This window comes from Rana temporaria, chromosome 12 (genome assembly GCF_905171775.1).
Source record: "Rana temporaria chromosome 12, aRanTem1.1, whole genome shotgun sequence".
In the NCBI taxonomy this organism is placed as follows: domain Eukaryota; kingdom Metazoa; phylum Chordata; class Amphibia; order Anura; family Ranidae; genus Rana; species Rana temporaria.
In genome coordinates this window covers 80053115-80076273 of record NC_053500.1, presented here as the reverse complement: position 1 = coordinate 80076273, position 23159 = coordinate 80053115, and the positions used below count along the sequence as shown (strand labels likewise).

General features: G+C 44.9%; 1 protein-coding gene across 4 annotated transcripts in view; it reads left to right on the top strand.

Annotated features, from left to right (window-relative positions):
* IFI35 (interferon induced protein 35) overlaps positions 1-23159 on the top strand; it is a 205623-nt gene that overhangs the window by 121977 nt on the left and 60487 nt on the right. For all 4 annotated transcript variants that reach the window (XM_040331390.1, XM_040331393.1, XM_040331394.1 and 1 more), the window contains exons 5-6: positions 4703-4841; positions 11827-11933. In XM_040331390.1, coding sequence (XP_040187324.1) covers positions 4703-4841; positions 11827-11933 — 246 coding nt within the window. The remainder of the gene's footprint in view (positions 1-4702; positions 4842-11826; positions 11934-23159) is intronic.

Sequence of the window (23159 nt, the reverse complement as noted above, 5' to 3'; positions counted from 1 at the left end):
GGTAAATTCAAATAAAACACCTCACATGGATATACAATAATAGTAGTGCAGCGCAAAACATGAAATTAAGTAAATAAAAATACACACAAATTATGCAATATAAACTATATAAAGTCCATATATAGTGCTCAAAATATAGATCCAAAACGGAATATATATGAGATAAAAAGTCCATCTAAAGTGCTCAGGTGCAAATGAATTCCAAATACAAATTAATCGGTGCAAAAACTCCAACGGGTGAATCCAGAAGAACCTCCACCATATGACAGGAATGGCCTCTCACCTTAATGCTTCGACCTACAATAGGTCACAACGCTTAATCAGAGAACCTCCCTGTTCTCAGAGGACAGCAGCCACAAACAGCAGAAGCAGCACGATGAAATCCAACTCAGGAACAAGCCATAGCAGTCAGGGCATATAAGACAAAAAAGAGGGAATCTAGTGCTCTCTGAAGCCAAAATCCAATCATTTAATAAAAATACAAAAAAATACACTCACATTTAACCACTTAAGCCCCGGACCTTTAGGCAGCTAAATGCCCAGGCCAGGTTTTGCGATTCGGCACTGCGTCGCTTTAACAGACAATTGCGCGGTCGTGCGACGTGGCTCCCAAAGAAAATTGGCGTCCTTTTTCCCCCACAAATAGAGCTTTCTTTTGGTGGTATTTGATCACCTCTGCGGTTTTTATTTTTTGCGCTATAAACAAAAATAGAGCGACAATTTTGAAAAAAAATCAATATTTTTTACTTTTTGCTATAATAAATATCCTCCAAAAACATATATAAAAAAAAATTTTCTCCTCAGTTTAGGCCTATACGTATTCTTCTACCTATTTTTGGTAAAAAAAAATCGCAATAGGCGTTTATCGATTGGTTTGCGCAAAATTTATAGCGTTTACAAAATAGGGGATAGTTTTATTGCATTTTTATAAAAAATTTTTTTTTTACTACTAATGGCGGCGATCAGCGTTTTTTTTTCGTGACTGCGACATTATGGCGGACACTTCGGACAATTTTTACACATTTTTGGGACCATTGTCATTTTCACAGCAAAAAATGCATTCAAATTGCATTGTTTATTGTGAAAATTACAGTTGCAGTTTGGGAGTTAACCACAGGGGGCGCTGTAGGAGTTAGTGTTCACTTAGTGTGTGTTTACAACTGTAGGGGGGTGTGGCTGTAGGACTGACGTCATCGATCGAGTCTCCATATATAAGGGATCACTTGATCGATGCAGCGCCATAGTGAAGCACGGGGAAGCCGTGTTTACATACGGCTCTCCCCGTTCTTCAGCTCCGGGGAGCGATCCCGACGGAGCGGCTATAAACGAATAGCCGCGCCGTCGTCCCGGATCGCTCCCCGCGGGAATCCGACCGCCGCATGTAGCGGAGGGGGGGGGGGGGGTCCCGATCGGACCCCCCACCCGCTAGAAGGCAAGGACGTACATGTACGCCCATTTGCCTGTACGTGCCATTCTGTGGCGACGCAGAAAAGGTGAACGGATGGACTCTACATGCCTGGTTCCCACCGTGAAGCATGGAGGTGGAGGTGTGATGGTGTGGGGGTGCTTTGCTGGTGACACTGTTGGGGATTTAATCAAAATTGAAGGCATACTGAACCAGCATGGCTACCACAGCATCTTGCAGCGGCATGCTATTCCATCCATCAGGACAATGACCCCAAACACACCTCCAGGCTGTGTAAGGGCTATTTGACCAAGAAGGAGAGTGATGGGGTGCTGCGCCAGGTGACTACCTCTTAAAGCTCATCAAGAAAATTGCCAAGAGTGTGCCAAGCAGTAATCAAAGCAAAAGGTGGCTACTTTGAAGAACCTAGAATATGAAATATATTTTCAGTTGTTTCACACTTTTTTGGTATGTATAATTCCACATGTGTTACGTCATAGTTTTGATGCCTTCAGTGTGAATCTACAATTTTCATAGTCATGAAAATAAAGAAAACTCTTTGAATGAGAAGGTGTGTCCAAACTTTTGGTCTGTACTGTATATATAAAAAAAAGGGGGTACCTCTGGGCCCTTTAATAAAAAGAAAAAAGAAACCTCTGGGCCCTTTAATAAAAAAATAAAATAAATAAATAAACATTTATAAAAAATACATAAAAAAAGAGAGGTTGTCATCTGGGGCCCTGGGGCCTCTGGGCCTTTTAATAAAAAATAAAAAAATATAAACAAAAATAAAAAAATAAACATTTATAAAAATAAATAAAAAAGGGGGGGTTGCCACATGGGGCCCTGGGGACCTCTGTAAAAAAAAAATATATATATAAAAAAAAAGGGGGTTGCCATCCGGGGGCCCTGGAGACCTCTGGGCCCTTTAGTAATAATAAAAAAAATATATATGTATATATATATATATATATATATATATATATATATATATATATATATAATTTTATATATATATATATATATATATATATATATATATAAAAATATATAATTTTTTTTAAAATAAAAAATAAATAAAAAAAAGGGGGGTTGCCATCCAGGGGCCCTGGAGACCTTTGGGCCCTTTAATAATAAATATATATATATATATATATATATATATATATATATATATATATATATATATATATATATAAAAATATATAAAAAAAACATTTTTTTAATAAAAAATAAATAAAAAAAGGGGGGTTGCTGTCCGGGGCCCATGGGCTTGAGAGTCAAGCCCAATGGTAAGTCCGGCCCTGGTGAGAGGCCATTCCTGTCATATGGTGGAGGTTCTTCTGGTTTCACCCTTTGGAGTTTTTGCACCAATTAATTCGTATTTGGAATTCATTTGCACCTGAGCACTTTAGATGGACTTTTTATCTTTTTATATCATATATATTCCGTTTTGGATCTATATTTTGAGCACTATATATGGACTTTATATAGTTTATATTGCATAATTTGTGTGTATTTTTATTTACTTAATTTCATGTTTTGCGCTGCACTACTATTATGGCACGCCACAACAACCAGCACCACCAGCTGATATGGAACGTCTTAGCAGGAGGCAGCACCAACATGGTGGAGCAGTATGTGTGCACACGCCTACACGTACTGAATGACGGATCTGCCCCCTTAAACTTTTGGGTCTCCAAATTGGGCACATGGCCTGAGCTTGCCCTTTACGCCTTGGAGGTGCTGGTCTGCCCTGCAGCCAGTGTATTATCTGATCGTGTATTTAGCACGGCAGGGAGCGTTATCACAGACAAGCGCAGCCGCCTGTCCAGAGCCAATGTGGACAAGCTCACGTTCATTAAAATGAACCAGGCATGGATCCCACAGAACTTGTCCGTACCTTGTGCAGAATAGACACGTATACCGGCCTTACCCAGCCATTCTTGTATTTCTGATCTTTCTCACTCTTTTGGGGTGAACCCTAATTTAAAAAATAAATAAATTAAAAACAAAAACCTGTGTTGGCTACCTCGTCCTCCTCCACCGCCGCTTCCACCTACACCGCCACATCCACCTCAACCTCCTACTCCATATGGACCTCGTCCTCCTAGGTCAAGATTATTTTATTTTTAGGTATTTTATGTTATTTTAAGTTATTTCCCTATCCACATTTGTTTGCCATGCTCTTACCAACATTTTTCTGCAATTTGCAGCCCTCTAGCCCTTTCCATTACTTTTTTAGAGACATTTTAGTACTCATAAGTTCGGCTCCCCATTGACTTCAATGGGGTTCGGGTTCGGGGTCAAGTTCGGGTCCCGAACCCGGACTTTTTTCCGAAGTTCGGCCGAACCCGTCGAACCTGAACATCCAGGTGTCCGCTCAACTCTAATAGTAACTAAAAAAAAATGTTTTTGTTATGTTGCAGAAACGTTTACATTCTATTGTTGAGCTACAAATTTCCCACCTCTATTGGGATGGGTGTCCACTGCTACTAAGAGGGCCTGTCTATCTATCTATAGTGCAGTTTATTTCTCCTATTTTTTAATAATCTCTTATTAACCCTGCCACATAGTAGCAAATTTGCTTTCTACCAGAGTAAGAAGCATATGGGTCCAAGGTTGATCAATTTAACTTTAGCAGACTCCTTGCACAGGAACAGCTTTGGGTTCCCTTTGTTTGCAGAATGTGTTATATAACTATTAGCATGACTGAAACAAATCTTTCTTGCACAACAGAAATACATTTTACACTTTTGTGCAAACCACCTGTTGTCTCCGTGTTTGTTTTCCAATATCAAAATTATTCTTAAAATGTCTACAATATAGCAATTTAAAGAGAGACTGTCTAGTCAAGGTGTGTGATACATCTCTGTTCTGACAGATTATGCCTGTAGATTATACTGGGAGAGAGCATTTTTCCTTGTGGAATCAGTAGATCTTCTCTGTCTTTGTGACAGCCACCTACTCTATATCAGTGATCTGTGTGAGAGCTGTCAAAGTGATAATGTAGCTCTACTGATTGCTCAAGGACATCCATTCTTGTTCACTGCAGAACTGAGATGACAACATGACAGCCTACCCTGCTCTGCATAAATTGATGAATGGAAACTGTTGTTGCAGCTAGCAAAAAAACAAAAAAAAAATTATATATACACAGTTTGACTGTGCTAACTTTCATCATTCAATCATGTGCAAGCAAAACAAAAATTGTAATGATTTTGTAAGATTGAAAACATATTTAAAACATGTGGCTAATATAAAATGGATTTATAATATTATTAAAAATTTCTGCAGATTTGCTCAAGTGGAATGGTAAAGAAAATGGTTTTCAAGGGTAATGTAAGCAACAACATGAGCAGTTTGAGTGCCAAGCATCAAATAAAATATCCTGTTAATGGAGGATCAGCGCTGATCACCTTTCAAAAATCATCTGGTGAGTTTGAACAGATAAAACAGATAAGTCCCTTCTGAGTAATATGAATACAAATGGTAAATTCTAGTCAAAGTGGTGGAAATGTTCACATACATAATATAACAAGTGATTTTCATGTAAAACAAATGGCTGAAAAAAAGAACCGTCTCTGTTTCTTGTGTTATTTAATTAAAATTAAAGTGGATGTAAACCCTACATACACCCAGTGAACAACCTCAGATGATACACAGAGATGAACCAAATCTCCCTCCATAGGTTTTACATGTATATCTGCTGTCTTCACATTTATATACTGTTTAGAAAGTTTAGATGTTCGAGCATGCTCTATTTTTTCACTACGTTTTTAACTTTGTCATTTTTCGGGTTGTAAATAATGGTCGTGTGTGGGCTTTAACAACATGGAAAAATCCGCGCATGCTCAGAAGCAAGTTATGAGACGGGAGCGCTCGTTCTGGTAAAACTACCGTTTGTAATGGACTAAGCACATTCATCACGCTGTAACAGACAGAAAAGCGCGAATCGTCTTTTACTAACACAAAATCAGCTAAAGCAGCCCAAAGGGTGGCGCTATCCGAATGGAACTTCCCCTTTTATAGTGCCGTCGTACGTGTTGTACGTCACCGCGCTTTGCTAGAGCATTTTTTTTCGATCGTGTGTAGGCAAGGCCGTTTTAATGATTAAGTTGAAAAAAACATCGTTTTTTCTAGAGCCTGAAAAACTTTGTTTTTTACAACCCGAAAAATGATCGTGTGTATGCGGCATAAGATTCCCAGGCAAATGTTTAAAGCATCAGTATACACGGGGTAACTTACAAGAATTCTCTGATTATTTGCATAGCTAAATACATTTTATATATTTCAAAGGCCACATAATACTTGTATGTGGTACACTGTTTTTTAATACTGTATTTGCATATGGCAATTACAGTATTGTACAGATGCAGCCTTGCCATCTTCCAGCTGCTGTGACATCTGCAGGCTTAAAGGAGTTCTCTAAGCTAAAACGTTTAACCCCGCTGTGCCCGGGCTGTAAAACTATACAAAATAAACTTTCACTTACCTGCCTACGATCCCCCGTTGTTCCGATATCGCCGTCCCGTTCTCCGGTCCCGGTCTGTTGCACTTCCTGCGGGTCGGTGACTCACAGGCCCCATACACACGAGAGGATTTATCCGCAGATACGGTCCAGCGGACCGTATCCGCGGATAAATCCTCTCGAGGATTTCAGAAGATTTCTATGCGATGGCGTGTACACACCATCGCATTGAAATCCGCGCTGAAATCCTCTGCCGATGACGTGTCGTGCCGTCGCCGCTATTATGACGCGGCGACGGGCGCGACGCTGTCATATAAGGAATTCCACGCATGCGTCAAATCATTACGACGCGTGCAGGGAATCCCTATGGACGGATGGATCCGGTAAGTCTGTACAGACGAGCGGATCCATCCGTTGGAATGGATTCCAGCAGATGGATTTGTTGAGCATGTCAGCAAATATCCATCTGCTGGAAATCCATCCCAGGGGAGATTTATCTGCGGATAAATATCCGACGGAGTGTACACACCATAGGATCTATCCGCAGAAACCCATTTGATGGGATTTATCTGCGGATAGATTCTATGGTGTGTATGGGGCCACAGTGCGCTCAGCCTATCAGCGGCCGCAGCAATGTCCCGTCGCGGCCGCTGATGGGCTGAGCGCACTGTGAGTCACCGACCCGCAGGAAGTGGAACAGACCGGGACCGGAGAACGGGACGGCGATATCGGAACAACGGGGGATTGTAGACAGGTAAGTGAAAGTTTATTTTGTATAGTTTTACAGCCCGGGCACAGCGGGGGTTAAACGTTTTAGCTTAGAGAACTCCTTTAAAGCAGAACTCCGGTATCGGCAAAAAAATCCCCCCTTAGTACACCTCCCTACATAAAACACTAAACAGTTAATACATTTGTGAATTTCTTTACCATTGAAGAGAAAAGTCTAACTAAATTTTCAGAAAGTTATCTCTGTAATTCAAAAAATTCCAGCATCTTTTCTGCAAAGGAGGGGGTGTTACACCAGGGATTGCATCCTATCCTTTCCTCTCTTTCTCTACACCAGGCATGTCCAATTGCGGCCCGCGTTCTGGTTTAATGTGGCCCCCCTGGTAATTTGGATATATATCTTTTGTGGCCCCCAGGGCCACAAAAGATATATATACTCTATTTATCAGTGCTGCCTCGGAGGGGACGGGCCGAGTGCCATCAGATTACATACAGGAGAATCTCCTGTTTACTCAGCGGTGTCTGTAATAAGGAAGTCCCGTCTCCTAGGCTGCCATTAGACGACTGTTTTGTCCATCATAGGAGGCAGGACTTTGTATTAAAGAGTCCACCATGTAAACAGGAGATTCTCCTGTATGTAATCTGTTTAGTGCTCATCCCGCCCCCTTCCCTGCCCCCCCTTTGATCAGGCTGCACTGATGGCAATGGTGAGGCTGCATTTATGGGCACTGACCCTTATTTTGCATCACAGTTCTTAATTTAAAATTTTATTTTTTCCTGAAACTTCCCTCTTAAAGTTAAGGTGCGTGTTATACGCCAATAAATACGGTATATCCAAATAACACGCCCAAGCTCATCTCTTTATCACACACAGCCACAAAGGCTGGAGAATTCTTGTTGGGCAGTGTATTAGTGCTCGAACACACTAAGACCAAATTTAAATGGTTCAAAGAATTTCAGGCAAAATGGTCGGCCCTCACACATGTTCACTTCATCAAATCTGGCCCTCTTTGAAAAAAGTTTGGACACCCCTGCTCTACACTATAATGAAACTACATTTTCCATCATGCTGTGGGAATTGCAGTGAATGTGGGATGGTACACTAGGCCTGTACATGTTGAATGTGAATATAATGCTAAGTGAATGGCACTCACTCTCAAGCAGCTATGGGGTTAAGTCTGTATAGCCCAGTGGTTCTCAACCTTTCTAGTGCCTTGACCCCTTGATAAAATTTCCCAATTTGTTGGGACCCCTAACAGTAAAATTATTTTCATAGTGTGGGTTGTCGGCACCCAAGGCAAGGCAAGTAATTTGCACCCCTAACCCACGGACATAGCGCTCCCTGAGTCCCTTCCACTCGTACAATATTAAAACCCCCTCTTTCTCTTTGTTCTCCTTTCTTTCCCTTTTATTTTTCTCTATCCTAATTTATTGTTTTTTTTCCCCACATCCCTCTCTAGTTGTCTTGTTCTTTCTCTTATTCTTTCTCTCCCTTTTTCTTTATTCCTCACGCTCTTTTCCTCTACCTTCCATGTATTCTCTATTTGTATTCCTTCTCTTACTCCTTGGTGGAGGGGAGGAATGGAATGAGTGGCAGTGCTGGGGGGAGATGGGATGAGTGGCAATGCTGGGGGGAGTTCTGGTCAGCCAACTTGGGTGCTCTTGATAAAGGTCATCTGCTGATCTCATAACTGTAGTGGGGACCTTTTAATGGCAACTATAACCACAGGTAGTGTAACTCACTGTGTCTCCAGATTCACTGTGTCTCCAACTCTGTAGTGTCTCATAGCAGTGACACCTATGTTGAAATCAGGAGATAGGGTCTCCTCCAGCACCTCCCACTTTACATTCCTCAGTCAGCTGACCTCTAGTCTCTGCCCCTCAGCCATGCTGTGAACTGAATGGGCGGCTGCGAAGAGGCTGAGTGGGCAGCCGTGGGCTCCTGGAACAGCCCAGCTGGGCGACCACAGGCACCAGGGACAGCCCAGCTGGATGGCCGCAAAAAGGCTGGGAGAGCAGTGTGGGCTTCAGGAACAGCCCAGGATTTGGTGACCCCTGGCAAATCATCATTCGACCCCCGAGGGGGTCCTGACCCCTAGGTTGAGAACCACTGGTATAGCTGCTCAGTTCCTTCTCCCCCTTCTCCTCTGCTTATACAGAAAGACTATAAAACTCTTTATCTCTTCCCTGTGTGTCTCCAGTGATCGGCATAGTTAAAGGATCACTAAAGAAATTTTTTTTTTTAGCTAAATAGCTTCCTTTACCTTACTGTAGTACTGGTTTCATGTCCTTATTGTTCGTTTTTGCTTTGAAGTAGATGTAATTCTGCTGTGATCTCCACACTTCCTGCTTGTCTGGCTCCTTATAACCACAGTACTGGGAGCTTTTCACTGTGGTCTAAGCTGTCATTACTGTGTGTCTAAAACTCCTCAGAACCAATCAGATTCATTTTAAAAACAAAACACTGCCCTGGATTTGTTTGTTTTTGTTCTGTGGGTCTCTTTACTTCACACAAACATGAAACCAGTTTAAAACCGAAAGTGAAACTAGAGGCACATTATATGATTGAATTTAATCTATTTTTAATCATTTTTAAAAGTAATCAGTTAACTTTTATGTCTATATACCCTGTAAACAGTCATTTCAGCAAAAAAAATTTTTTTCCTTTAGTGACCCTTTAATACTGATCTCCGAAGTCTGCCCTGTCACAGTGCCTTCTTAAAGAGGTTGTAAAGGTTTGTTTTTTTATTTTAAAATTAGGTTCCTTTAAGCTAGTGCATTGTTGATTCACTAACCTTTTCCTTTGATTTCCCTTCTAATGTTTTTTTCTTTGTCTGAATTTCTCATTTCCTGTTTCTCCTCAGTAAGCTTGCCCCCATCATCCAAGCAGTGGTTAGTCAGCCAGAACAGCTTACTGAGGAGGAACAGGAAGTAAGAAATTCAGACAAAGAAAACAAAGAAAAACAACATTTAGAAGGCAAATCGAAGGAAAAGGTAAGTGAACCAACAATGCACTAGCTTAAAGGAACCTATTTAGAAAATAAAAAACAAACCTTTACAACCCCTTTAATGTCACTAGTGAGATCTATACCCCCTGCCTGCCTGTGTGATTGCCCGGCATGTTCTACCTCAGTAAGCTGTTCTGGCTGACTAACCCCTGTTTGGATGATGGGGGCAAGCTTACTGAGGAGAAACAGGAAGAGAGATTCAGACAAAGAAAAAAAACATTTAGAAGGGAAATAAAAGGAAAAGGTAACAGAACCAACAATGCACTAGCTTAAAGTAACCTATTTAGAAAATAAAAAACAAACCTTTACAACCCCTTTAATGTCACTAGTGAGATCTGTACCCCCTGCCTTCCTGTGTGATTGCCCGGCATGTATGGGGTTAAATGGTTTGAGGGTACTTGTCAGCTCCAACTGTGCTTGTGATGGGAGGAGGGGAGCACTGCCTCTGTGGGAGGTTCAGACCGGGTATCTCAGACTTGCTGGTCCACCCACTGCAGCAAGCAGGATGTGTTAGCTGATCTGAACTACAGGGGGGACGTGACAAGACCAGTGGCATGCAAGGCATAGCAGCCTGTGGTCTTACTAACAGAAAATCCACCCCATTATTTAAAAAATGCACAAGTGTTTTTTTTTTTTAAATGACAGAGGCAATCAGAAGATGGACTACATATTCTAGAAAGGTAGGAAAGCAGCATTTAAACTATGAAAAGAGTTTTTGCCCAGTGTTCTGCTATAGGGCCCTTTCACACGGGGCGGATCAGTAATGATCCGCCTCCGTGTGCCCGTAAGCTTAGCGGGGATCGCTCCGTATATCCCCGCTGAGCCGTCGGATGACAGGGCGGTCTCCGCACACTGTGCAGGGACCGCCCTGTCTTTTCTCCGCTCTCCCCTATGGGGGATCGGATGAACACGGACTGTCTGTCCGTGTTCATCTGATCCGATCCGCAGACGGAAGAAAAAATAGTGTTTTCTTCCGTCTGCAAAATCGGATGTTTGTGGAGGCGGGTGATTACGGGATGTTTGTCGGCTGTGGCTAGCTCTCAAGGGTAGGATTTTTTTTACTTTATAATGAGCGCAAGGCACCATGCCAAGGAACCTTAAGGGCCCTTTCATACGGGCGGATCAGTAATAATTTGCCTCCGTGTGTCCGTCAGCTCAGCGAGGATCCTCCGTAAAATACCCGCTGAGCCGTCGGCTGACAGTCCGGTCCCCGCACACTGTGCAGGGACCGCCCTGTCTTTCCTCCGCTCTCCCCTATGGGGGATCGGATGAACACCTGCCGTATGTCCGTGTTCACCCGATCCGATCCGCCAGACGGAAGAAAAATACGATTTTCTTCCGTCCGAAAAATCTAAGCTTTGCGGAGGCGGGTGATTACGGGTGTCAGCGGATGGTCATCCGCTGACACCCGCAATCACACAGGGACCAATGTATGTCCCGTTTTCATCCGCAACGGATGGATGAAAATGTGGACATACGGTCTGCACATGTGAAAGGGGCCAAACATAGGGTTTACTAGCAGTAATGATAAAACAATGCTCCTTTGGACTTGTATTGGAGCAGATAGATCAGTATAATTTGTTTAATTTGAGTACAGTGAACAATCTACAGAATGATAGCCAAGATGTCCAGATTCTTTTCTGAAACATATTCAGGAGTGGAATATGCCATTTCAACATTAAGGCGTTACTAAACCCTTGTTTTTTATTTTTTACAGAGTGGCCCTGATCCTCCTCTTCTGGGGTCCCTCAGTGGCACTGGTGGCTCCTCCTCTTCTTGTGTTCCCCATCGGAGAAGCGCTCTCCTTCGGGACACCCATGTGGGCGCACTCCCAAGTCCTGCTGCTGCGTCTATTGACATAGACAGCAGGACTCGGCTTCTCCCCCCAGCGCCTGCATTATAGGATTTGATTGACAGCAGCGGGACCCAATGGCTGTGCTGCTATCAATCTATCCAATCAGGACACGAGACACCGGCCGGAGCTGGTGTGCTCATTCCCGTTTTGGGAATTACGGGGCTCAGGTAAGTAAAAGTGGGGTTCAAGGGGGGGGGGGTGCTGCTGCGCAAAAAAAAAGGTTTGTTACCCTTGAGGGTTTACAACCCCTTTAGTACACATCATCCACCTTAGCAGATCAAGTGTTTTTTTTTCTTCTTATGTTTATTATTATAATTTCTATTTGATACAATAATAAAATAAAACACTTTATGTTTTACAGTTGCTGCAGATATTATTTACACCAAGAATCACAAAGTAAATGTTGAGGAATGTTGGGTGAATGTGAATGCTGAAGCTGTGGAACTTTCTGTACTGGATTTTCTTAATGTAAGTAAAATAAATCCACCAAAGGAATTCTCGCAAACACTAATAAGACAAGTTTTAATTAAAAGAGAAGTATGGGCTTTTGGGATTTTTTTTTTTTTTTTTCGATTAATACTCACCTAGTTGGATTCAGCATGTGTCCAATGCTGCATCTGTCCCTTGGTGCCTCTGCACTGAGAACTGAGGGATCGAAAACCGCTGATCACTTGGTTCTGCCAGCTCCCCTAGCAGAGAGCTGCTGACCATTTGCCCCCTCCTCGCTAATTGGAGCACTGGGCTGTGGCAGGCTAATGCCGCGTACACACGATCTGAATTTCCGACAAGAAATGTTCGATGTGAGCTTTTGGTCGGAAATTCCGACTGTGTGTAGGCCCCATCGGACATTTAAAATTTAAAAGCTGGTTCTCAAATTTTCAGACGAGAAAAGTTCTTGTCGGAAATTCAGATCGCCTGTATGCAATTCCGACGCACAAAAATCCTACGCATGCTCGGAATCATTGAACTCGTCGTAGTGTTGTACGTGACTGCATTCTTGACGTTCAGAATTTCCGACAACATTTGTGTGACCGTGTGTATGCAACACAAGTTTGAGCCACGGTTTTGTTGTCAGAAATTCAGATCGTGTGTACGCAGCATAAGGCTCTCAGCAGCCCGCTGAGAGGCTGAGATGGATGTCAGTCCAGGCACCTGGCAGATCCAGACTCCCATTGTTGGGATGACGTGGTGCCTGGACTGACTTCAGCAGAGAGCGTGAAGTCTGCTCTCTGCTGAAAATGGGTCACAGGAGTGCACTGTCACTGTCTTGGGTTGGTGGAATGGAATATCGTAAACGGTGTTAACCCCTGACCGTTACAGTACCCAAATAAAATTGATGTCCTTTTTCCCCACAAATAGAGCTTTCTTTTGGTGGTATTTGATCACATATCCGATAAAAATAATGTAAAAAATTAAAAAATCTAATGTATTCATCAATTTAGGCCAATGTGTACTGTATTCTGCTAAATTTTTTTGGTAAAAAAAAAATCCCAATAAGCGTATATTGATTGGTTTGCGCAAAAGTTATTGTGTCTACAAACTATGGGATATTTTTATGGCATTTTTTTTTTTTACTAGTAATGGCGGGGGTCATCGATTTTTTTTTTTTTTTTTAGCAGGACTGCGACATTTGACACTTTTTTTTTTGGGAGCCAGTGACATCATTATAATATGCACTGTTATGCCGCGTACATACGATCGGACATTCCGACAACAAAACCGTGGATTTTTTTCCGATGAAATGTTTGTTCAAACTTGTCTTGCATACACACGGTCACACAAATGTTGTCGGAAATTCCGAACGTCAAGAACGCTGTCACATACAACACATACGACGAGCCGAGAAAAATGAAGTTCAATAGGCAGTGCGGCTCTTCTGCTTGATTCCGAGCATGCGTGGATTTTTGTGCGTCAGAATTTCCGACAAGAACTTTTGTTGTCGAAAAAAAATTGAGAACCAGCTCTCAAACGTTTGTTGTCGGAAATTCCAACAGCAAATGTCCGATGGAGCATACACACGATCGGATTTTCCGACAACAAGCTCACATCGAACATCTGTTGTCGGAAATTCCGACCATGTGTACGTGGCATAACTGTACTAATGACACTGGCAGGGAAGGGGTTAACATCAGGGGTGATCAAAGGGTTAAGTGTGCTCCTAGCTGGTGCTTGCTAACTGTGTGGGGGATGGTCTGACTGGATGAAGACAGAAATCGCTGTTCCTGCTTAGCAGAAACACAAGATCTATATCTTCTTCCCTATCAGAACGGCGATCTACCTTGTTTACATAGGCAGATGTCCATTCTGCCTCTCTGGGTAACGATCGCGCATGGCCGGCTAACATGGGGTCCACTGGACCCACTGATTGCCATCCCCTGTGTCCAATCAGCATGCGATCATACCTCCGGCGGTGCACGTGCGCCACCCAGTGGCTATTGCACAAAATGACGTACAGGTATGTGATGTTGCGCAATAGAGCTGACCTGCCGCAGTAAATGGGCGGTCAGCAACTGGTTAATAGAACATGAAATATTTAAGGTTAAAAAAGAAATTAAAAACAAGTGCAGTGCATCTTTGCAGCACATGCACATTTTTAATCACTTCCCCTCTGGGATATTGTTTTATTTTTGTGTTAAAATTATTTAAAACCCTTTAGTACATTATATATTTTGTAGAATAAAAAGTAAAAGTTGAGGTAGTGTCAAATAAGTATATACCAAATATGTCAACCCTCAAAACTGTGTTTACCTGTGAAATGGCAAAAAAAAAAAAAAATATATATATATAGCATACACAATTGTGACATAACCATATTGTTATTTAGGGTGCATTACAACAATTAGATGCTACAACTAATCGTGGCCATTTTCATGTAATCTCTCATACAACAATCACATGAGAGTGATCCACCCTGGCCACAGGCAGTCTATGTCCAGGGCCAATCACAAGTGATCGCTGCATGAGCATTTAGAGAAGAGAAGGGATCACCGCTCCAGGTGGGTCACTATGTAGAGATGGACTGACTCAGGATACCGTGGGTGCTGGCAATGCACTGACCATGCATAAGATACGAAGAAAGAGGATGGATAGCCGCACTCCAATGACCAAACGGTTGTCCTTTATTCAAAAAAACACAGCAAGTACATCACTTCACAAGGTGCAACAAAGGAACAGGTAGATAGCCGACGCATTTCGCATGGCTTAGCCATGATTAAGCACTAGCTCAGTGCGAAACGCGTCGGCTATCTACCTGTTCCTTTGTTGCACCTTGTGAAGTGATGTACTTGCTGTGTTTTTTTGAATAAAAGACAACCGTTTGGTCATTGGAGTGCGGCTATCCATCCTCTTTCTTCGTATCTTATGCATGAGCATTTACATGTCACTGCAAGCTGAAAAAACAATGAGAGCCGGTTCACCCCAAAGCACCTTGTGAATGAGTATGGGGTACAACGTACCCCTACCCATTCACCTGGTGGTAGAAAAATGTCAATAAAAAAAACACTACACAGGTTTTTAAAGTAGTTTATTAGGCAGCTCCGGGGGTAGTGTTTTTTTTATTGACATTTTTCTACCACCAGGTGAATAGGTAGGGGTACATTGTACCCTATACTCATTCACATAGGGTGCAGGGCAGGGATCTGGGGGCCCTGCCCTTCTCCAGAAGGAGAACGAGAGAGCCACCACCGCCGAGAGCCCGGGAGAAGCGCCGCATAGATGGGGTATGTGCATCAGTCCCATCCGCCGACAAAGAAAATTAAAAATCGGCCCCCACTGGGGGAGGAACAATGAAAGTTCCTCTTATGCCGCATACACACGATCAGAATTTCTGAAAACAAATGTTCGATGGGAGCTTGCTGTCGGAATTTTCGACAACAAAAATTTAAAACAAGTTTTCAAACAAGTTTTGTTGTCGGAAATTCCGATCGTGTGTACAAAATTCCATGCATGCTCGGAATCAAGCAGAAGAGCTGCACTGCCTATTAAACTTCATTTTTCTCAGCTCGTCGTACGTCTCAGCGTTCTTCACAATTTCCGACAAAATTTGTGTGACCATGTGTATACAAGACAAGTTTAAGCCAACATCCGTCAGAATTAGGCCTCGTACACACGACCGAACATGTCCGCTGAAACTGGTCCGTCGGACCAGTTTCAGCAGACATGTTCGGTCGTGTGTAGGGCCGACCGGACAATTTTTCCAGCCGACCGGACAGGTTTCCAGCGGACAACTGTTTCTTAGCATGCTAAGAAACATGTCCGCTGGAAGCCTGTCCGCCGGACATGTCCGATGGTCAGTACGACTCATCGGACATGTCCGCTGGCCCGAGAACCTGCGCATCACGTCGAAGTGATTCGACGCATGCGTGGAAGCATTGAACTTCCGGGTTCGCGCACGTCGCCGCGTCATCGCCGCCGTCACGTCGCTGCGTCGTCACCGCGTATTCTGTCCGGCGGGATTTGGTCTGATGGTGTGTACAGCCATCAGACCAAATGATCCCAGCGGACATGTCCGATGAAAACAGTCCGCGGACCGTTTTCATCGGACATGTTGGGTCGTCTGTACGAGGCCTAAAATCCACAGTTTTGTTGTTGGAATGTCCGATCGTCTGTACGCGGCATTACTCTGTCTAGTGCACTCAATGCAACTGGTCGCATCAGTCCCATGCTCCCAGATGGGACGGGAGAGCCCAGGAAAGGCAGCAGTAAGAGGGCCATTCTGTTACCTGTAAAAGTGATCCAGTTGCTGTAAAGCCTCTCGGATCAGAAAGGGAAACGCTGGCTAAAAAGATTGGTACCAGGATACAAGGAATATATACAATTATGGCGCTAAATGTTCTTTTACAAAAGTAAGAAGGTGACGTTAATGTTCAAATACATTACCCAACAAAAAGTCATATGTGTATACCAAAATATTGTCCCCCAGGAATAATTTTACCTCAGATGCCAAAAAGCACTGCAATTTTTTGATTAGGCATTTGTAAATATTTTCAGAAATAACCCTCTGCACACTGCTCTATGCGCTTACATATTTCTTGCAACATTTAGTGTAACGGCTACCCACTGGTAGTGAGGGGTATCGGCCGTTGGAGACGTCCTTTTCCCTGGCAAGCTGCGATATGCAGGTACCGCCGGTATATCTCATCGAACGCCCTTCCAAGAAACGAGACGTGCTACGTTTGAAGGGTCAAGTAGACTGACTTTATTTGGCATATTTCACCTGCTTATATCTGGTTACAACTGTTACAAGAACAATGACAGTTTCCGCCCTCCCCTTTTCCCAGTAGGGGGCTTCAACACAGACCCCCTGAAACAATGACATCTCCTTGAATTAATCACTTGACCAGTTTCTAGACGCTTCGGCACCTCACCCCACTTAACATTTCCTGGCCAGGCACATAGAATTCAATTAACCTTTAAAACAATTATCACTCACACATAATCCCCATCAGCATACACCTCACAGGGGGGCTGTTTACCTGCACACAAAAGAGGGTTCATTAGGTATGCGAAGGGAACATTAGCATTCAACAATGAAAAGAAACTTGTCCAATTAACCCTTTGAGCTCAGAATACAATGCGGTACCTCCACTTGTGACAAGCCATGCAGTTCCTTGTAGTCCCCCTGCACGAAGATTATAACTGTCTCGGCAGCATGCCTGTGTCCGTTACACTACTCCCCCTTTGTGGAACACTCCGGCAGACCCGGATTGATCCTTTTCGGATCAACTTGGGGATGTCCGGTCTGCTGTTAGGGTAAAAGTTCCGTTTGCCTGGACAGTCCGTCGGCCTTCTCATTGGCTTACCAGGTCGGTAGCTGATGGTGACGGTGAAGAATAGAATTCAATTCTGGAACAGTCACTTGCTTTGCTCTCTCAATGGCTCCCAAAACCTGTTGCTGATGCTCTTGGGAGAGATAGGGCACCACCTGGATGCAAATCCCATTTAATCTTTTGACAATTTCCGCCTGTTTGTGCATTTCAATGTTCAAGCCACGGGACATCTCATAATACATGACATAGTGTCGTTGCATCTCTGATTTCTCACTGGCCAACTTGTCACATTCCCATTTTAGACTGTGATATTGTGCCGGATCTACAGTACATGTCGGGGAAGGTAGTCTTACCCGGTTCTCAGCAGCAAGCGGGTTGATTCCAGCAACGCGGGTGGTCACGGGACAAGCAGCAGCAGGTGTAGGTAAATAAGCCGAAGTCAGAGGGCCAATGTCGTTGCCCAGCACCACCTCGGCAGGTAGGTTGTCCATGATACCAACTGTGGTCTTTCCTGACCCGGCTCCCCAGTCTAAGTGCACCCGGGTGGTGGGTACGCGAAATACAGCACCCCCTGCGACCCGGACGGCAACTGTGCGAGTGGACACGTTCTCTGGCTTTACCAGATGTTTTTGAATCAGAGTGATAGTAGTCCCGGAATCTCTTAAGCCTTGTGCTACTTGTCCATTCACCCGTACCTCCTGACGGTGATGCTGACGGTTATCCGGAGAGGCCGCTTGTATTGGGTCTGCCTCATACCAAATTCCCAGACATTCCTCAGGGCCCCCCTCGGTCTCCAGGCAGTGGGCCGCAGAGGGACGTGATGGAGTGACCTCTGTGTTGGGTGTTGTGCGTCTCCAATTGTTATTTGTAGCTCTCAAAGGGCAATAACGAGCAATATGTCCCGTGTCGCTGCAGTGATGGCACGTCACCCTATGCGAATCCCGGGGGTAGTTGCTAGGCCCCTGAGGATGTGGTGGAACTGGAGCCGGAAACTCTGGGCGTGGGGTGGCGGTTGGAGTACGCGGTTCTACCCTATGAGCCAGCCGTGTAGTACCCTGACTTACTTTCCTTGTTTCCGCGTACTCATCTGCTAGCCGAGCCGCCTCGCTTAAGTTAGCGGGACGGCGATCTCGTACCCAGTCTTGTATGTTTGCGGCCAGGTCTTGGAAGAAATGTTCCATTAGGAACAGCTGCAATACTTCCTCCCCGGTGTTGGCCTTGCACCCTTGGACCCAAAGGGATGCCACCCTTTGTAACTGGTTGGCCCATTCCATGTGGGAGTCCACAGCCATCTTCTTGGACTCCCGGAAGCGCCGGCGGTAGGCTTCTGGAGTTACGGCGTATCGGGTTAGCAGCGCCTTTTTAACTTGCTGGTATTGTAAAATATCCTCTGGAGCGAGAGCCCGAAAGGCTTCATTGGCTTTGCCCGACAATTTCCCCGACAAAATAGTGACCCATTGGTCTGGTGGTACCTGGTGTAGTGAGCACTGCCTCTCAAAGTCCGCCAAATATCCATCGATTTCCTCCTCACTTTCTACAAAAGCTTTAAATGCAGTGAACGGTATTTTCTTTCCTGTAGCAGCAGGTGGGGGGGTAGGAACTGCAGGTGTAATGGGCTGTCTCGCTCTTACCAGTTCCAGTTCTTGTCCCCTCTTCGTTTGTATTTCTTCCCTTGCTTCCCGGAACAGCTGGTTGATTAGTTCCACGGACGTTTCTGGATACAAGGATAATCTCCGCTGTACAATCCCAGTAATTACATCTTCTTTGCTGACCGGTGCAAGGGGCTCCGTTCCTTCCATGGATCCATCCATTTCGTCCAGCTCCAGCAGTTCAGCTATCAGCTCCCTCCGTGGTCTGTTGCTGGCGCTCCTACCACGAATCTCCAATAGATCTTTTCAGCCTGGCGTACTGCGACTCCATTCAGAACTTGCTCTTTGGATAAAAGGACCATCCCACCACTGCCAACCAATGTAACGGCTACCCACTGGTAGTGAGGGGTATCGGCCGTTGGAGACGTCCTTTTCCCTGGCAAGCTGCGATATGCAGGTACCGCCGGTATATCTCATCGAACGCCCTTCCAAGAAACGAGACGTGCTACGTTTGAAGGGTCAAGTAGACTGACTTTATTTGGCATATTTCACCTGCTTATATCTGGTTACAACTGTTACAAGAACAATGACAGTTTCCGCCCTCCCCTTTTCCCAGTAGGGGGCTTCAACACAGACCCCCTGAAACAATGACATCTCCTTGAATTAATCACTTGACCAGTTTCTAGACGCTTCGGCACCTCACCCCACTTAACATTTCCTGGCCAGGCACATAGAATTCAATTAACCTTTAAATCAATTATCACTCACACATAATCCCCATCAGCATACACCTCACAGGGGGGCTGTTTACCTGCACACAAAAGAGGGTTCATTAGGTATGCGAAGGGAACATTAGCATTCAACAATGAAAAGAAACTTGTCCAATTAACCCTTTGAGCTCAGAATACAATGCGGTACCTCCACTTGTGACAAGCCATGCAGTTCCTTGTAGTCCCCCTGCACGAAGATTATAACTGTCTCGGCAGCATGCCTGTGTCCGTTACATTTAGGATTTTTAGTTTGCATTAATTGCAGTATATGTTCAAGCTGGCCAATTGAATTAAAGTGATCCCTCTCTGGCCAGCCCCTACTCTAATGTGCAAAATGTCAATACTTGCTTATAGCATACTTTAATGGACATAGTGGCGTAGATTTTAAGAGTAACTCCACAAACTCTGTTATTATGAAGATATAGTTGTTTGTCTGTGTCCATGTACACAGTGAATTTGTATGGGAGTGGTTTTATAATTATCAATCAGCTGCTGCACCTGCAGTGCTCGAGTGAGGAAGTTGGCAAGGCCTGCATCCCTTTAGATGAGATTTCCCTTTGGGAGTCATATTCCAGGTAGCCATATTGCATATAATTTTACAGAAAATGACAGCACTGCAGATTGAAAAGGACATTTTTAATAACATTCAATTACAATATGACTTGTGTCACAATTGTATACGCTATATATTTTTTCCCCCATGAAAGTGGAGTTACCCTTTAACCACTTAACCACTTAAGGACCGCCTCCTGCACATATACGTCGGCAGAATGTACGTACAGGTACGTCCTGTACTAGTACCCAGCCGTGGGTCGCGGGCGCTCGCCGCTGGAGACCGCTCCGGGACCGCGGGACCAGCGGACGCGATCGCCGCTGGAGACCCGCGATCAGTCCCCGGAGCTGAAGAACGGGGAGAGCCGTGTGTAAACACGGCTTCCCTGTTCTTCACTGTGATGGCTGCATCGATCGTGTCATCCCTTTTATAGGGGGACACAATCGATGACGTCACACCTACAGCCACACCCCCCTACAGTTGTAAACACACTTCAGGGAACACATAACCCCTTCAGCGCCCCCTGTGGTTAACTGCCAAACTGCAACTGTCATTTTCACAATAAACAATGCATTTTAAATGCATTTTTTGCTGTGAAAATGATAATGGTCCCAAAAATGTGTCAAAATTGTCCGAAGTGTCCGCCATAATTTTGCAGTCACGAAAAAAATCGCTGATCCCCTATTTTGTAATCGCTATAAATTGTGCGCAAACCAACCGATAAACGCTTATTGCAATTTTTTTTCCAAATATAGGTAGAAGAATACGTATCGGCCTAAACTGAGTAAAAAAAAATTTTTTTTATATATTTTTAGGGATATTTATTATAGCAAAAAGTAAAAAATATTGCATTTTTTTCAAAATTGACGCTCTATTTTTGTTTATGTCGCAAAAAATAAAAACCGCAGAGGTGATCAAATACCACCAAAAGAAAGCTCTATTTGTGGGAAAAAAAGGACGCCAATTTTGTTTGGGAGCCACGTCGCGCGACTGCGACCGCGCAATTGTCAGTGACACCATTTTGGGACCATTGTCATTTTCTCTTTCGTTCATTGACGGACACAGCACTTTAATCTTGACCTTAGGGTTATATCGCCACCTTCAGAAGAGGACTAGGCAGAACATGTAAAAACAGCAAAACCGCACAGGGGGCGGTCTTACTGGCTATAACCCCTCACACTGCATCCAGCAGCTCATTTTTTTTCTGCCTAGTGTAGAAGAAGGACCTGGCTCCCGGTGGGGACCATTGGTCCTGGTGATTTTTTTTCTGCTGATTCCTGTGTCTGCTGATTCCTGTGATCTACTATCAACAGCTGGGCTGGGTAACAGGTCCTGGTAGTCTCCTGTCAGAAACCATGAATCAGATCGAGACAGAAGTACAGTTAAATCACAGTTTAATAATAAAAAAAAAAAGTAAGCGTAGTCAAAACATAGCCAGAGTTCAGTAACCGGATTGGGTAGTCGGCCAAGCCAATGTCCAAGAGCCAGCGATAAAGGTAGTAGTACAGCAAGCAGGGTCTGTAGCCAGAGAGAACATCAGTCAAGCAGGTCTTCAACAGGAGCGCAGGAGATAGTCTCTTGCGATGTTAACACAGGCGAAGGCAAAGAGCAAATGAACTGGAAGGTGAATCATTGTGGAGAGATGGGAGCTGGCAATAAGCCAACAGCTAAACTGCCAGCACAGAGAAGGAAGGGCTGAACCCAACCCTGACAGTACCACCTCCTCAATGACCTCTCCCCCTCGGAGGACCACCGGGCTTGAGGGGAAAACGTCTATGGAAATCACAGAGGCGGACAGGAGCATGTATGTCCGAGGATGGGACCCAAGAGCGTTCCTCCGAACCGTACCCCTTCCAATGCACCAGGTACTGTATGCGCCCACTGAACCTATGGAAGTCAACAATGGACTGTACTTCATACTCCTCATGGTTCTCAACCTGTATAGGGTGAGGCCGTGGCACCGAGGTGGTAAAACGGTTGCAGATCAAAGGTTTCAATAAGGAGACATGAAACACATTAGAGACACGCACATTGGAAGGAAGGTCCAACGCAAACCGCTGTTTTGCAAGTGGCTCCTAAACCGTACAGGTTTAGGAGATATTCTTTTTACCTACAGGTAAGCTTTATTATAGGCTTACCTGTAGGTAAAAGTTCCAAAAATGACTATACAACCACTTTAACTTGACAGATAGTAACCAACGTTTAAAAATGTCAGTTTTGCTGCTTTTACATGCCACATTTAGCTGCATTTGCATTTAGAAGCATTTTTTTTTACATTATCAAATATGTAAGAAGGCTGGCCGCAGGCCAGCCTGTATTTGTGGGAGGAGTCTGAGGGTACTTAAGACTCCCTCCCGGTCAGGGCTGGGTCGCCGTGGGTTTCTGGGTTGGGGGGCCAGGTCGGAGCACGTCACTTCCGGTTTTTTCCTGCAGAGGACAGTCAGCAGCGTCAGGTTCAGCCACCCACGTGGCCAAGGTTTTGTCCCTACAGAGTGGCGGTCGGCCGCAGCTATGGCGCCGCCGCCCTTGTATCTGTGTAACTGGGCTCATGCTGGCTTCTGGGAGGGGGGCCACCCGCCCGCTTGGTGTTATCTCAGCTCACGGGGCTGCCCGCTCCTTCTCCCTGTCTGTTTCCAGGCTCACACGGGGGACTGTACTACGAGCGCACGCTGGTGCACGAGGGAGGGGGGGGGCGTCCGTCCGTCCACCCACCCACTTACTCTTCCTGGGGGAGAGGGAGCCGCCCGCCGCATCTCCCGGGTTCTCTGCCTCCGGGTTCACGCCGGGTCGTTTGTCCTCTCATGCTGGTTCACGCCGGAGGGGGCGGGGGACCTCCGCCCGCCCGCTGTATCACTCCCGCCGCTTCCTCCGGTGTTCACGCCGGAGGGGGGGTGGGGACGCCCGCCCGCTGTATCACTCCCGCCGCTTCCTCCGGTGTTCACGCCGGAGGGGGCGGGGGACCTCCGCCCGCCCGCTGTATCACTCCCTCCAGCATGAAGGGAGCCGCCCGCCGC